This window comes from Arachis stenosperma, chromosome 10 (genome assembly GCF_014773155.1).
Source record: "Arachis stenosperma cultivar V10309 chromosome 10, arast.V10309.gnm1.PFL2, whole genome shotgun sequence".
Taxonomy (NCBI): Eukaryota; Viridiplantae; Streptophyta; class Magnoliopsida; order Fabales; family Fabaceae; genus Arachis; species Arachis stenosperma.
Genome location: NC_080386.1, coordinates 131,402,524 through 131,417,180, shown reverse-complemented (window position 1 = coordinate 131,417,180; position 14,657 = coordinate 131,402,524). Strand labels below are relative to the sequence as shown.

The following is a 14,657-nucleotide window of genomic DNA, read 5'->3' as shown; positions in this document are numbered from 1 at the left end:
CATTTAATCAAATAACGTCAGATCTACAATTAATTCTCCTCCTGGGCGTTACAACCTAAGGAAAACGGCCGACCATTTACACTAATATAAAGCAGACAAGAAAGACCGGGTGAGGTAGGTCATTTTTTCCCTAAATTGAGATCTATTATCTACTCTACACTAACTTGAGCGTCGGAGTGCCTTTGCAGGTACCCAACCTCGCCGTTCATCTCCGGCCGACGTATACCTTGGTCCACTCTAGGAGTCCACCGACCTTATCAGAGGACGAGCTATACTTCGGAATAACCAGGCAAGAACATTTGGCGCCCACCGTGGGGCCCGAACAACTTGAAATACCATTCACAAAGGTCCCAAAACGCCCTTAAAATACTACCATGGCTGACGTTCCTCCCCCGACCCCATCTGAGCTCCTGCGGATGGTGACCGAGCTTCAACAAGCAAATCAACAAATGGCGGAGGAAAACCGAAGAATGCAGGAACAAATTGCGCAATTGGTTACTGATCGGCTGAAACACAACGATGATCTTTATAACCGAGAGGAAAATCATGAACGTCGATCAATGCCAACCCATGTTTCTGAAACGCCCCAACGGGAAGAGGAGGAAGCCCACCAAACAGAAAGGTCCCAACCAGAGGCTGAGGAAGAAGAGCGCGACAATTCTGCCGCCCCGTTCACGGCCGACATTATGAATTTCCAGCTTCCCCGACAGTTCACCCTGCCGACCACTCTGACCCCTTACGACGGATTAGGAGATCCAAAGCAGCATATTAAGAAATTCCGATCTATTATGATTGTTAATGGTGCATCTGACCCTATTTTATGCCATTGTTTTCCATCTTTTTTAGATGGTCCTGCACTTGACTGGTTTTGCTCTTTGCCTGCAGATTCAATATCGCGTTTTCAAGAATTGGCAAAGCAGTTCGAAGATCACTTCGCAGCATCTGCAATATACCTACACGATTCTGACTACCTGACGACCATCAAACAGGGCCCACAAGAGAGCCTGAAGGACTATATCACTCGTTTCACAAAGGTCGCCATGAGGATCCCCGACCTTCATCCTGAAGTCCATCTCCATGCAATTAAGAGCGGCCTCCGTCCGGGCAAATTTCAGGAGACAATAGCTGTGAGTAAACCGAAAACCTTGGCCGAATTCCGAGAAAAGGCCAAGGGACAGATAGATGTCGAAGAACTTCGGCAAGCCCGCAAAACAGAAAAGTCAACCGCGGTCAAGGATGATGATAAGCCCCGTGATAGTAAGAAAACATTCAAGCCAGTTCCCCGTTATGAGTCATACACCCAGTTCAACACAAAGAGAGATGACATCATTAAAGAAATACTCAACTCCAAATTAATCAAGCCTCCTCGTAAAGCCGGCGCTTACCCGGAGTCCAAGACTGTTGATAAATCCAAATATTGCACCTTTCATCAGAAACATGGGCACACAACCGATGAATGTGTGATCGCTAAAGATCTCTTAGAGCGCCTCGCAAGACAAGGACACCTCGACAAGTTTATCACCGGGCGTATGCAGAAGAATGCAACCTCGGCTTCCGACCTTGCGACAGCAAGTCCCTCATCAAAAGAAAAAGATAAGACACCAGCCCAACCCAGAGGAATCATCAATTGTATTTCAGGAGGATATGCGGGAGGTGGACATACTAGCTCAGCCCGGAAGAGAACTTATCGGGCCATGTTGGCCGTCATAGATGCCCCTAAAGTTCCTCATCCGATCCAAGATTTCCCAGAAATGACTTTCGGTTCAACCGACTTTAATCATACCGATGCTAATTATGACGATCCAGTGGTGATTTCTATCCAGTTGGGGGATTTAATAGTCCGCAAAGTGCTTCTCGATCCCGGAAGTAGTGCAGATGTCTTATTCTTTACCACGTTCGAAAAGATGAAACTAAGTAACAAAGTTTTGCAACCATACCATGGAGACTTGGTCAGATTTTTCGGGGAGCGAGTCCCTGTTTTGGGTTCCGTGTGGTTACAAACCACACTCGGTGAGCAACCATTATTTAAGACACAAGACATTCAATATCTTGTTGTCGACTGCTTTAGTCCTTATAATCTCATATTAGGTAGACCATTTTTAAATAAATTTACAGCAATCGTGTCTACAGTTCACCTTTGTGTTAAGTTCCCTGTGCAGGACAATTTAGTGGCAACCATACATGGCGACCTCCATGAAGCTCGGCAATGCTATAATACAAGCCTGAAGCCCATCAAAAGGAACAACATGATGCAGGTCAACTCCATACAACCCGACCAACCAAGTTTGACAGAAATCGACCCAAGAGCCGACTTTGAAGATCGGCCCATGCCAAACGAGGATTTAACAAAGGTGCCCCTGACCGAGGACCCCGCCAAGTACACCTTTGTGGGGACATCAATCAGTAAGGAGGAGAAAGAATCACTCATAAAGTTTTTGCGATAGAATGCCGACTTATTTGCTTGGACACCTGCCGATATGCCCGGAATAGACCCATCTGTTATTACCCACAAATTGGCAATTAATCCAGAAGCTCGCCCAGTTTCCCAAAAGAAAAGAAACCTCGGAGCAGAAAAACGCCTTGCGTCCCTTGCCGAGGTCAAAAAGCTCATTACTGCTAACTTCATCAAAGAAATCAGGTTCACAACATGGCTCGCCAATGTTGTTATGGTAAAAAAGAGTAACGGTAAGTGGCGCATGTGCGTCGATTTCACTGACCTAAATAGGGCATGTCCCAAAGATGCTTATCCTTTACCTTGCATTGACACTTTAGTTGACAATTCCTGCGGTTATGGTTCGTTGAGTTTTATGGACGCATACTCTGGCTATAACCAGATCCTCATGCATCCATCTGACAAAGACAAAACTGCCTTTATAACTGAATATGGTAATTACTGCTATAATGTTATGCCTTTTGGTCTAAAGAATGCAGGTGCGACATATCAGCGACTAATGAATAAGGTCTTCGAGAACCAAATAGGTCGGAATATCGAAGTTTATGTGGACGACATGGTGGCCAAGACCATGGTCGGCAACTCTCATATTCATGACCTAGCCGAGAATTTTGGGCAGATCCGACGATACAACATGAGACTAAATCCTGAAAAGTGTGCGTTCGGTGTTCGCGGAGGAAAATTCCTCGGATTTATCCTTACCAGCCGAGGAATTGAAGCAAATCCTGAAAAATGTCAGGCGATTCTTGATATGCAAAGCCCAAAAACAATAAAGGAGGTTCAACGGCTAACAGGACGACTCGCGGCCTTATCCAGATTTCTGCCCTGTTTGGCATCAAAGTCTTTTACCTTTTTCCAATGTTTAAAAAAGAACACAAAACATTTTGAATGGACTGAAAGCTGTGAAGCCGCATTTCAAAGTTTAAAACAATTCCTTTCAAAACCACCTGTTTTACAAAAGCCAAAGCCTAATGAGCCATTATATATATACCTGTCTATCACTGATACGGCAATTAGTTCTGTCCTTGTAACAGAAACGCAGAAAGGTCAACAACCGATCTATTTTGTAAGTAAATCACTGCAGGGTGCCGAGCTTCGCTACCCAAGGTTGGAAAAGCTGACGCTGGCCTTAGTCTTCTCCTCCAGACGACTCCGACCATATTTCCAGGGGCACACCATCATCGTCAGGACCGAACAGCCCCTTCGGCACGTCCTCTCAAAGCCGGAATTAGCAGGCAGACTTATCAAATGGGCCATTGAACTTTCTGAATTTGACATTCAATACCAACCGAGAGAATCCGTCAAATCCCAGTACTTAGCAGATTTTGTGGCAGAACTTACCCAACCAAGTATGGATGAAAAGAACTCGGACTGGAGCCTGTTTGTGGACGGAGCCTCAAACCCCCAAGGGTCAGGGGCAGGGATATTATTAGAAAGTCCTGAAGGTATCATCCTCGAACATTCTCTCCGGTTCTCCTTTAAAGCTAGTAATAACCAAGCCGAATACGAAGCCCTTGTCGCCGGGCTCAGGTTAGCAATTGATTTACACATTACCAGCTTAAAAGTTTATTGTGATTCTCTATTAATAGTCCAACAGGTAAATCAGGTCTTTCAAACTAAAGATCAACTTTTATTGAAATACTTAGAACTTGTACAGCAGTTGGTAAATGGCTTTCAAAAAATCGAAATTTGCCACATTCCCAAAGACCAAAATCATAGGGCTGACATTTTATCAAAACTAGCTACTACACAGTCACACACAGCAACATTATTACAGTCAACTTTAGAAAAGCCGAGCATATACGTCATTAGCACTTTAAACGCTTTCAATGAGACAAGTTGGCAACTACCTTACATACAGTATCTAAAAGAGGGTTCTCTTCCGAAAGAGATCTCAGATAAGAAAAAGTTTCGACGACAAGCTTCTTTCTTCACATTAATGAATAACACTCTGTATAGGCGGGGATACTCCCGACCACTTTTGAAATGTTTGGACAGGAATGAGGCCGATCTTGCGTTAGCCGAGGCTCATGAAGGAATATGTGGCATACACTCGGGGGCAAGAAGCCTGGCACAGAAAATACTTCGAGCCGGTTTTTACTGGCCGAGTCTGTGGGAGGATAGCAGAAAGAAGGTCAGAACTTGTGACCAATGTCAAAAGCACGCACCGATCATTAACATCCCAGCCGAGCAGCTTCACCAGTCTGTAATAAGCTGGCCATTTAACCAGTGGGGGATTGACATCCTCGGCCCGTTTCCTACCGCACCTGGGCAGATGAAATATTTGGTCGTGGCTATTGATTACTTCAGCAAATGGATTGAAGCACAACCCCTGGCAAGAATCACATCCTCCCAGATGATATCCTTTGTTTGGAAATATATCATATGCAGATTCGGAATTCCTCGGCATGTTGTTACAGACAATGGTCGGCAATTTACCGATCATAGTTTTGAAGATTTTTTGCAGAGGCTGAGGATAAATCACCATTTCTCATCGGTTGAACACCCACAATCTAATGGCTTAGCTGAAGCCGCCAATAAGGTCGTCTTGCACGCTTTAAGGAAAAAGCTCGACAACGCCAAGGGGCTCTGGGCCGAGCTTATTCCCGAAATATTATGGTCATACAATACTACCGTACATACATCAACTAAAGAAACCCCATTCAGATTGGTCTATGGATCCGAGGCTATGATTCCTCTGGAAGTCTCGCAACAATCCTTACGAGCACTAGCAGAAAATCATGATCAAGCTCGCCGAGCAGAGCTTGACTTAATAGAAGAAATTAGGAGTACAGCAGCCATTCGTCACCAGGCTCTACAGCAACAACTAAGTCGGAGACATGCCAAACGAGTTCAACCAAGATCCTTCAATATCGGAGATCTGGTTCTGAGGAAAACTGAAGAGGCTCGCCGACCATCCTCCCATGGAAAACTTGCAGCAACATGGGACGGACCCTACCGTATACTCGAAGTCCTCGGGAGAGGAGCTTACAGACTAGAGCATTTGGATGGTACTAAGATCCCAAGTACATGGAATGTCAATTCTTTAAAGCAATATTACAGTTAAGGCACACCAGAATGCTAGTACTCTTTTTCCTCACTTGAGATTTTTCCCAAAAGAGTTTTGCTCAAGGAGGTTTTAACGAGGCTAGCTTGCCAACATTAGGTTATTGAGGTACTGTTTTGAATAAAATTCATTTACATTTATGATATTTTGGTAGAATATTATCTTTACATTAAACTCAAGTTCAATTCGCTAAGAAACATCATGAGGAAAGTTGTAATCAAATTACAAACCACTCCTCTTAACAGACAAAGCAGATAATATGCAAAGCCATATTAAACATACAGTCAAAAAATCCCTCTCACGGGTATCAGTATTTGGTAATTAGGGTCATACAGAACCTAATTACAAACAGCAGTTAAACAGAATAAAACGGTCACAGACCATCATCCTCAAAATAATAACAGTTGAAGATTACACAAAATGAACTAGTTAACTAAGTTATCCCCCCTTCTTCAATCACCTCTTCATCATCAACAAGCTGACCATCCCGAATCACCTTACCCGGGTCCATAGGTGTAAAGTCACCGTCAGGCATAAGAAACTTCGCCTGAGTCACAGCACGTTCGAAACCTTCAGCAAAGGCGTCAAGAATATCACCCTCTCTACCTACCTCAAACTCCTTCATTTTTGCAGTCAGATCAATAACCCTTTTATTTATCTGTTCCAACTCAGTTTCTTTCTTTTTCAAAAGCTCGGTAGCTTTCTCTTGTCTTTCTTTCTCAACCTTCAAATCCTTTTCCAGATCAGCAACATTCTTTTTTAGTTCAGTAAGGACTTGTTCTTTTGAAGTCAGCTGTTCTCTCAAAACAGCACATTGCTCAAGCTCGGTAACAACCTTTTTGTGTTTCTTTTCTTGACTTCGGCCTATACAAGCCAAACGAAAACCCAAGACCTGAAAATTACAAATGTCACAGCATAAATACAAAGATTTTGAAGTAAGATAGCTCAAACAGAAAAACTAACCTGAAGAAACTGATCAACTCCCACATCTCCAGCTTCTTCAACCCGTGCTATATCCGAAAAACATTGAACAACCTCGTCCGCAACAACATTGAAGGGAAACCCCCGATCCCAAACAGATGAGCCATCTCCGCAATCATCAAAAGCATGGAGCTTATCCTGTTTTACAGTAAAACTAGATAAGTCCTCAAGTTGAATCACACCTTCTTTGCACTGTTCCCCCGCAGTAGCAGCAACCTCAGTTTTCCTCTTCTTGAAAACTATCCCTTTCTTCCGAGGAGGGGGCTGATCAACCTCACCCCCAAAATCCATCTTATCAGCATTCGAAGATGAACCTTCAAAATTCTTGGATTTAAACCGGGCCCTAAGGGTAGAAGCTGACACTCCCGGGAATTTCTCAGCTGCACACAGATGAAAAACAATCAATTAGAGGAAAGATCATTCAGTCCTAAGCTACTCAAAACAAAAAATAATCTAATAACCTCACCCAGATAATTCACCACAGCCGACTTGTTATCTTCCAAAGGAAGCAATTCGGAAACAGATATCAATCCCCCCTTAGCTACCATTTCAATCAGAAAAGATATAATACTCTCATTCCGGCTAGATATCAATTCAGGACCTAAGATCTGTTGCGGTTGGCAACACCAGTACAAGGGGAATTTTTCCCCAAGATTTTCATCTAAGTAGAACGGGAAATCCTCGTCCATAGACTTAACCTTCAAAAACATTTCCTTGAAATCTTTGAAGGAAGATTTATACAATTTGAAAACTGAAAAACCTGGTGTACTGTTTAAGTTTACCCACAACCCTTTCCATACCCCCTTAGCTTGAAATAAGGAAAAGAAAAGCTCCAGTTCTGGGGTAACTTCCAGAAAGTCCATTAAAATCTGGAAACACTTTATGAACGCCCAGCCATTGGGATGAACCTGTGATGGGGCACAGTTCATCTGTTTCAGGACATCACATTCAAACTGACTAAACGGAAGTCGGACCCTTAACTCTTCTAAGACACAAGCGTACATAAAGAAATTTTTGAAATCCTTTTTTCTGTGAAAAACACGATCAGAACGAATGCATGGCAGTAATTCCAAACGAAAGCCAGGTTTCACTATTCTAGCTACATTAACTCGACTAACGCTATCCTTATCCACAAACAAAGAGACCCTTATTTTGACATCCTCATCCACCCAGTCGTACAGTTCTGCATCCCCAATCTTGGGTAACGATTTCATCTTTTTCTCACTCATTGTTCTTGATTGACTCAGAAGAATAGAAGAAAAGAAAAATCAGCAGAAAGGGGAATGTTACTAACCTCTAGAACTCATAATGTTTAAAAGATCCTGAATAAAACCCTCCAATGTGTCGCAGGAAGAAAAATGCAACCCATTCAGTTGCTTAACTCTTTCAGTTTATGCTACACATCAAATACCATTAAATGAACCGCACTTTCAACGGTTACAATCAAGTCTTGGAACTTGCACCTATCTAGGAAAAATAATAAATTAACACTCTACATGTATCGAGACTTAGATAATAATTACAATGACCAGTCTTTTCAGTTACTAAAAGTAACTTTGAAAGAGATATGCTGATCTGGGGGCACAGTGCACCGAGCTATAACTCGCCTATCATAAAAGCTCAACCTATCTCTTCAAAGTCAGATCAAGCTTGGGGGCTGTGATATGACCAGTAAACATCAGTTACGAGTTATAGCTCGGTAACGCTTAAGATCCGATTGTAACCGATGATTTCATCATGGCCATAAACAACCATTTAATCAAATAACGTCGGATCTACAATTAATCCTCCTCCTGGGCGTTACAACCTAAGGAAAACGGCCGACCATTTACACTAATATAAAGCAGACAAGAAAGACCGGGTGAGGTAGGTCATTTTTTCCCTAAATTGAGATCTATTATCTATTCTACACTAACTTGAGCGTCGGAGTGCCTTTGCAGGTACCCAACCTCGCCGTTCATCCCCGGCTGACGTATACCTTGGTCCACTCTAGGAGTCCACCGACCTTATCAGAGGACGAGCTATACTTCGGAATAACCAGGCAAGAACAAATATTAATTTAAAAGGTAATACAATATCAACAGTAATACAATAAATCCAAGTTAACAATTTATAAAATATAAAATGCTTTAAACAAATATAAGTAGCTCGAACTAAAATAACTTATTAAGGATAAAAGGTAGTTAAATTAAAATCTAATAAAACTTTTTAATCTGAAGAAACTTGAAAAAGACTAGGACGATTTCGTAATCAATTATTGAGATGAATTTGGCAATGTTAGCTCACAAATTCAAGAAGGAAGGGAAAATGATCATTCAAATTTTACATTTCAATATTTTTAAAATAGTGGTGTATGTTATTATTTACTTGATTTTCATGATTAGTAGTTTTGCAAATTGCAATTTAATCATATCGGATGTGAATTTACTTCAAAATTTAGTTCTAAAATAGGTAGCAAATATAAAAAATTAAAAACCTTATAACATATCAGTAATAATAAGTTGTCACCTTTACATTAACAAATGGTACTAGAACTAATAATTAACCTTCTAAAATAATGCATGAACAGAACATTTGCATTTTAATTACCACCCAAAATCAATTGAGTTTAATTAACTGGTTTGGTAGTGAGGCCAAATCCAAAGGGGAAGAGAGGATCATAATGAGAATCACCAACATTCATAGGTAACTGATCAACAGTCTTGAACCATGTTCTTGGAAGCTTGCCAGTGAAACCATAATCACCAAACAGAACATCAGCAACACCTTGTCCCTCTGTTCCTGGAAGCCATGCAGCAACAAGTGCATCAATGGTCTCAATATATGGTTGCATAACCAATGGGCGACCAGAGATTACTACAACAACACATTTGATTCCTCCACACACATTCTTTATAGTGTCATATCCATTGTGAGAGATTGTTAAGTTCTTGCTGTCACCCTTTGTTTCTGCATATGGCTCCTCTCCAACCACAACAATGGCATATGAGAAATTATTTGACTTCACATACTCTAGATCTGGGTTCTCCTTGTGAACTACCTTTGTGTCTTTATCAACAGTGTTTTTAATAGCACTAAGAATTGTTGTACCTGGAAACAATATAAAATAACACGTATTTATATACAAATATATAACGACTGATTTGACAGCTAATATCTTTATGTGTATATAGCAATTTTTTATTACATTTTGAGTAATTTAAAAGATATTAGATCATAAAAAAATTGAAAGAATTATATTGAAAGTAAAGATTATAATTTGAATCGAAACAATGAACTTTTTGTACCTTTAGTAATGTTGTTGCCACCTTGTCCTTGCCAAGTAATGGTCCAACCACCACATTGAAAGCCAAGATTATCAGCGTGGCTTCCAGCAACAAGAATCTTTGGTGCTTTCTTAGGAAGAGGAATCAATGGCTCATCACCATTTTCACCATTCTTCAACAGCACCAGAGATTTTCTCACAGCTTCCCTAGCCAATTCTCTATGCTCCTGTCAGTTTATTATGTGCAAATAAAAAGACTGCTTAACTATTTGTAAGAAAAAAAATGCATTGGTAAAAGAAAATTTATATACATCAATGATTGATTAAGGTTTAATTATTTTGTCACTCCCTGAAGTTTTATCGAATTTTCAATTAGGTCTCTATACTTTTTTTTCTTTTATATTGGGTTTCTATACTATATCAGATTTTGTAACTAAGTTCCTATCCTAACAAAAACATTAATTCCAATTTTTTTTGTCAAGTATTAGACATATTCGTTTTGTTTAATGAAATATTCTGTTAATTCCAATGTTTTTGTCATAGCAGGGACTTAATTACAAAACTTAATTCGGACTCAATAAAAAAAATATAAGAACCTAATTAAAAATTCAGTAAGATTATAGGGATCGACAGAGTAATTAAACTATTGATTAACAAACCTGAGTTCCTATCTGGTTGACGAGGCTGTAATCAGCAAGTGGATTCTCAAAAAGACCCATCACAAACTTAACCCTTAAAATTCTCTTCACTGCATCGTTAATTCTACTCATGGGCACAAAATTATTTTTCACCAAAGAAGTTAAGTCATCTATGAATTCCTTGTAAGTAAATGGAATCATGACCTGCACCATGCATGAAAAAGAATTATGAGATAAATAATGACATGTTCAAAAATAAAAACAGGTCTAACTCAAAAGAATAAATCTGATAATTACATTAGTGACCTTAAAGTCATACAGATATAATTCAACAATTGTTTTATGTGCTTTCATTAATATATCAAAATGAAACAATTGAAATTTATAATTACCATATCAATTCCAGCATTTACTCCAGCTAGAACAGAATATGTGTAGTTAGCATGAGGAGGGTAAGTAATCCTATCAATGCCTTGATAATCAGATATCACAAAACCCTGCAAACAAAAAATTAAATAAATTACGAATTTTAGGCCTCAATCAAGGACATAAAAAAATATGGATATATAAAAATTATGGTACCCTGAAACGAAGTGTCTTCTTGAGGAAACCAGTGACTAAATCACGGTTAGCATGCATCTTAACTCCATTGAGGCTTGAGTAAGAGACCATGACAGTTGCCACACCCTTAATAATTGAGTTATCATAAGCTGGCATGTGAATGCTAAGCAATCCATGTCTATCTATCACTGTGTTGTTCTCATTGATTCCTTTTATAGTTCCTCCATCACCAACAAAGTGTTTAGCACAAGCTGCAACTTTTGTTCTGTCCCCCCAAAAAAGAACAAAAATTTTACAAGTTTTTTATATTTTTTAGAGTGGAAACTCAGGTACAGTTAACTTCAGGTAAAGTTGATAGTTGAAAGTCATTAGATGACAATATAGTCAAATCTGTTGACTTTTCACGACTCTCAACTATAAATTTCACATGAAATTAACTGCACACGAGTTTTCATCCGTCTTTAATGAAATTAAGCAAGCAAGAAGATGCATAAAAATTCATACTTTCCAGGAGCAACATAGGGAACACCCTTGGGAGAGTTTGCAGGAATTTCACCCTGCAATCCAGGGATGATCTCTGTCATAGCTTGGACTATCCTATGATCTTCGCTATAACTTTCATAACACCTTCCCCACCTTGGATCCCTACACACCTAATACAAACAAAAACCACAAAACTTACATATCATGTTATAAATCAGATAATTTAGTCAAACATATTCAGTCAAACATGTCAATTTATATAATATATATTTTTTTATTTTAATGTGTTACCGCAATGCAAGGTGCGAACGCATATGGAATCCCGGTAGCTCTAACTTCAAGAGCAGTTGCTTCCCCAATCTTCCTCACAAGTGCTGGGTCCCTGTGTTGTTCAGAAATATTTTTTAAATACTTTTCATTATATAATAATTCATACAAAAAATATATATATATATATATATATACCTAGTAGCTCCTAGCCCAACATTGTGAGGAAAAATCGTTGCTTTATAAACATTGTTATGGCCATGAACAGCATCAATTCCATAAATTAACGGAATTCCCAGCCTTGTTGATAAAGCACCCTTTTGAAGCTCATTCACCATGTCAACCCAATCCTCTGCAGTTGCATTGACTTTTGGAACACTTCCACCTCCACTCAACACACTCCCTGTAAAAATTCATATACAGTTATCTTTGTATAAAGTTGATAGTCGAGAACTACTGTCAAATAATTCAACAAATTTGACTAAATAAAAACAACTATACGTAAGCTTTAATCTTATTTTTTACATGGCCAAAAGAATAATTACAAAAAAGTATTTCTTTATTTTATGAATAAAATCAAACGTTAAATCTTACCAATGAAATAGTTCTTGATGACATCAGCAGAAGCAACAGTGCGTTCGATCTGCACCATTTGGCCAATTTTCTCTTCCAAAGTCATCCTTTTCATAAGATCCTTGATTCGAATATTTAATGGCTGTTTTGGATCTTTGTATTTCAAATACTCTGCCTCTGTTATTGACACACAACATGTCAAAAGCATAAGTCCCACCAAAAGATTCAGAAATTTCGCCATTGTTTCTTTCTTCTCTTCTTCACCTCTCAGCTATAATTTCACAATGGAATCAGATTAATGTTCAGGTTTAATATATAGAGAGTTAGTATTGGGTTAATTTTAATTTTGAATTTGATTTGTTGTTAAATTTGCTTAGTAAATTAAAAAAAATTACAGATTACAGATAAGATAGAATCAGCGTGATTAAGGATACGGATATAAGTATTTAAATTCAATGAAATCTAATTTAAACAGCACAAATTTAAACTTCTGTTTTTTTCTCTAATATTTAAAAAAAATAAAATTATCTTTACCTTTTAATTTAATTAAAATTTATCTTAATATTTAAAAGAACTTGATTTTCATATATGGCTTTTACACAAATAAGTAATTATGTTATCATATTAATTTGGATTGTTTTTTAACTTTTAAAAATATAGTTAGTTATAAAAAATATCTTCGTAGATGATTTTAAAAACATTCTTAATTTTTTAAAACTAAAAGTATAAACATATAATTCTTTTTATAGGAGCCACTCAAATAAAAATGTTTAAAACGTCTTTTTTTAAAGATATGTTTTAGTAATTAAATTTTAATACATATAATCAATTAAACCGTGTTATTTTTGTCAAAACTAGTTCAGACAAATTGATTTGGCCAAAAAAACAGTAAACCAAACCTTGAACCGATCTAAATTAATTTTTTTATAGAAAATGACTACAATAACCATATTATAAAAAATGACTAAAATACTTCTATTATATATATTAATTATGGTTTAATCAATTATATGTATTAAATTTTAATTACTAAAAAATATTTAAAAAAAAAAGGTTTTTTAGTTGGATAAAGCTTTTACTTTTAAAAAGCAGTTTATAAAAACTAACTTTTAAAATAAGTCTTTTTAAAAATTGTAGCATTTATATTTGGTAAATCAAATTAAAAATAACTTTCAATAAACACAAGCAACAACAATTGTGTTTGGTAAAATAGCTTTTAAAATTTAAACATACTATAATAGACATAAATGCAAGTAGGGTTGGAAGTGAGTCAAGCCAACTCATGAGCCAGCTCGAGCTCAGCTCGTTAATAGCTCGATAAGCTAAGCTCGTGAGTTGGTGAGCCAAACTTGAGCCTGAAATTGAGCTCATAAATTAAATGAGCTGAGCTTGAGTTTGGATAAGCTCAGCTCATTAGCTCGTGAGCTGTCTCGATTATATATATATATTAATACACATATCCTATATGTATTTAGTCTATACTTTTAATATTATATATATACATATGAAATAGTAATATATAATTATATATATTAATGATCTTAATTATTTAAAATTTTATATTTATTTATTACATATAATTTTGATGTAGGATATAAATAAAAATTTATATTTATTGATAGATAAACAATATATAAAATTGTTCTTTTTAAATATTTTTTAAAATATATAAGTTATAATTTATTGATATAAAATTATAGATTTTGTATTTATGTTTCTATTATTTGAGCCAGCTCGTGAGCTTTCGGTGAGCCGAGCTTGAGCTTAAAAAGTAGGCTCGATTGTTAATGAGCCGAGCAGTGAGCCAAGCTCAATTTTGGTGAGCCGAGCTTGAGCTTGGTCTAGCTCGGCTCAACTCGGCTCACTTCCAGCCCTAAATGCAAGTATTAAATTTGAAAATTAGTTAACATATGAGGTTATATTAGACTTTTAAATTTTGAAAAGTACAAATCAATTTTGAAAAGCTCTATCTTAGGTGCTTTCAAAAGTATTCCCATCTTTTAAAAGCTACAAGCACAAGTACATGATCTTTTTTTATTTACCAAATATAAAATGAAGAGCTTGAACTTTTAAAGAGTACAAGTACCTTTTCAAAAGTTTCACCGAACCAAAGTCTAAACCTAAATATCTTTATCTCAGTGACTCCCTCTTTTTATTTATCATATATAAAGCGAAAAACAAAAGATGTTTATATTTTCATACACCAAGCCTAACTCAATTTAGTGTTCTACAAGACTCAAGAATTGCATTCTATTCCATCAATTTGGAGGTTTCAAGCCAATCCTAGCACAAAGAATGAATTCTTAAGTGAGAATTATGGATCTATTTTACTATCTCTGACCTGTAGAGCTGAAGATAATGCATGCATAT

General features: G+C 37.4%; 2 protein-coding genes across 3 annotated transcripts; one reads left to right on the top strand and one right to left on the bottom strand.

Annotated features, from left to right (window-relative positions):
• Positions 1–374: 374 nt before the first annotated feature.
• On the top strand, positions 375–2,444 carry LOC130957765 (uncharacterized). Its single transcript, XM_057884611.1, has one exon. It carries the CDS (start codon positions 375–377, stop codon positions 2,442–2,444), a length of 2,070 nt encoding a protein of 689 aa, XP_057740594.1.
• A 6,653-nt stretch (positions 2,445–9,097) lies between these two features.
• On the bottom strand, positions 9,098–12,528 carry LOC130956180 (uncharacterized). Of its 2 annotated transcripts, none has more exons than XM_057883221.1 (9): positions 12,309–12,528; positions 11,913–12,117; positions 11,739–11,829; positions 11,469–11,617; positions 10,986–11,229; positions 10,796–10,900; positions 10,425–10,607; positions 9,788–9,992; positions 9,098–9,590 (listed from the first exon to the last, which is right to left on the bottom strand). In XM_057883221.1, exons 1-9 carry the CDS (start codon positions 12,526–12,528, stop codon positions 9,109–9,111), a joined length of 1,884 nt encoding a protein of 627 aa, XP_057739204.1. In that variant the 3' UTR covers positions 9,098–9,108. The 2 variants fall into 2 exon arrangements, with proteins under 2 accessions (XP_057739204.1, XP_057739205.1); XM_057883222.1 differs by having other exon boundaries at positions 11,739–11,811.
• Between the last annotated feature and the right edge of the window lie 2,129 nt (positions 12,529–14,657).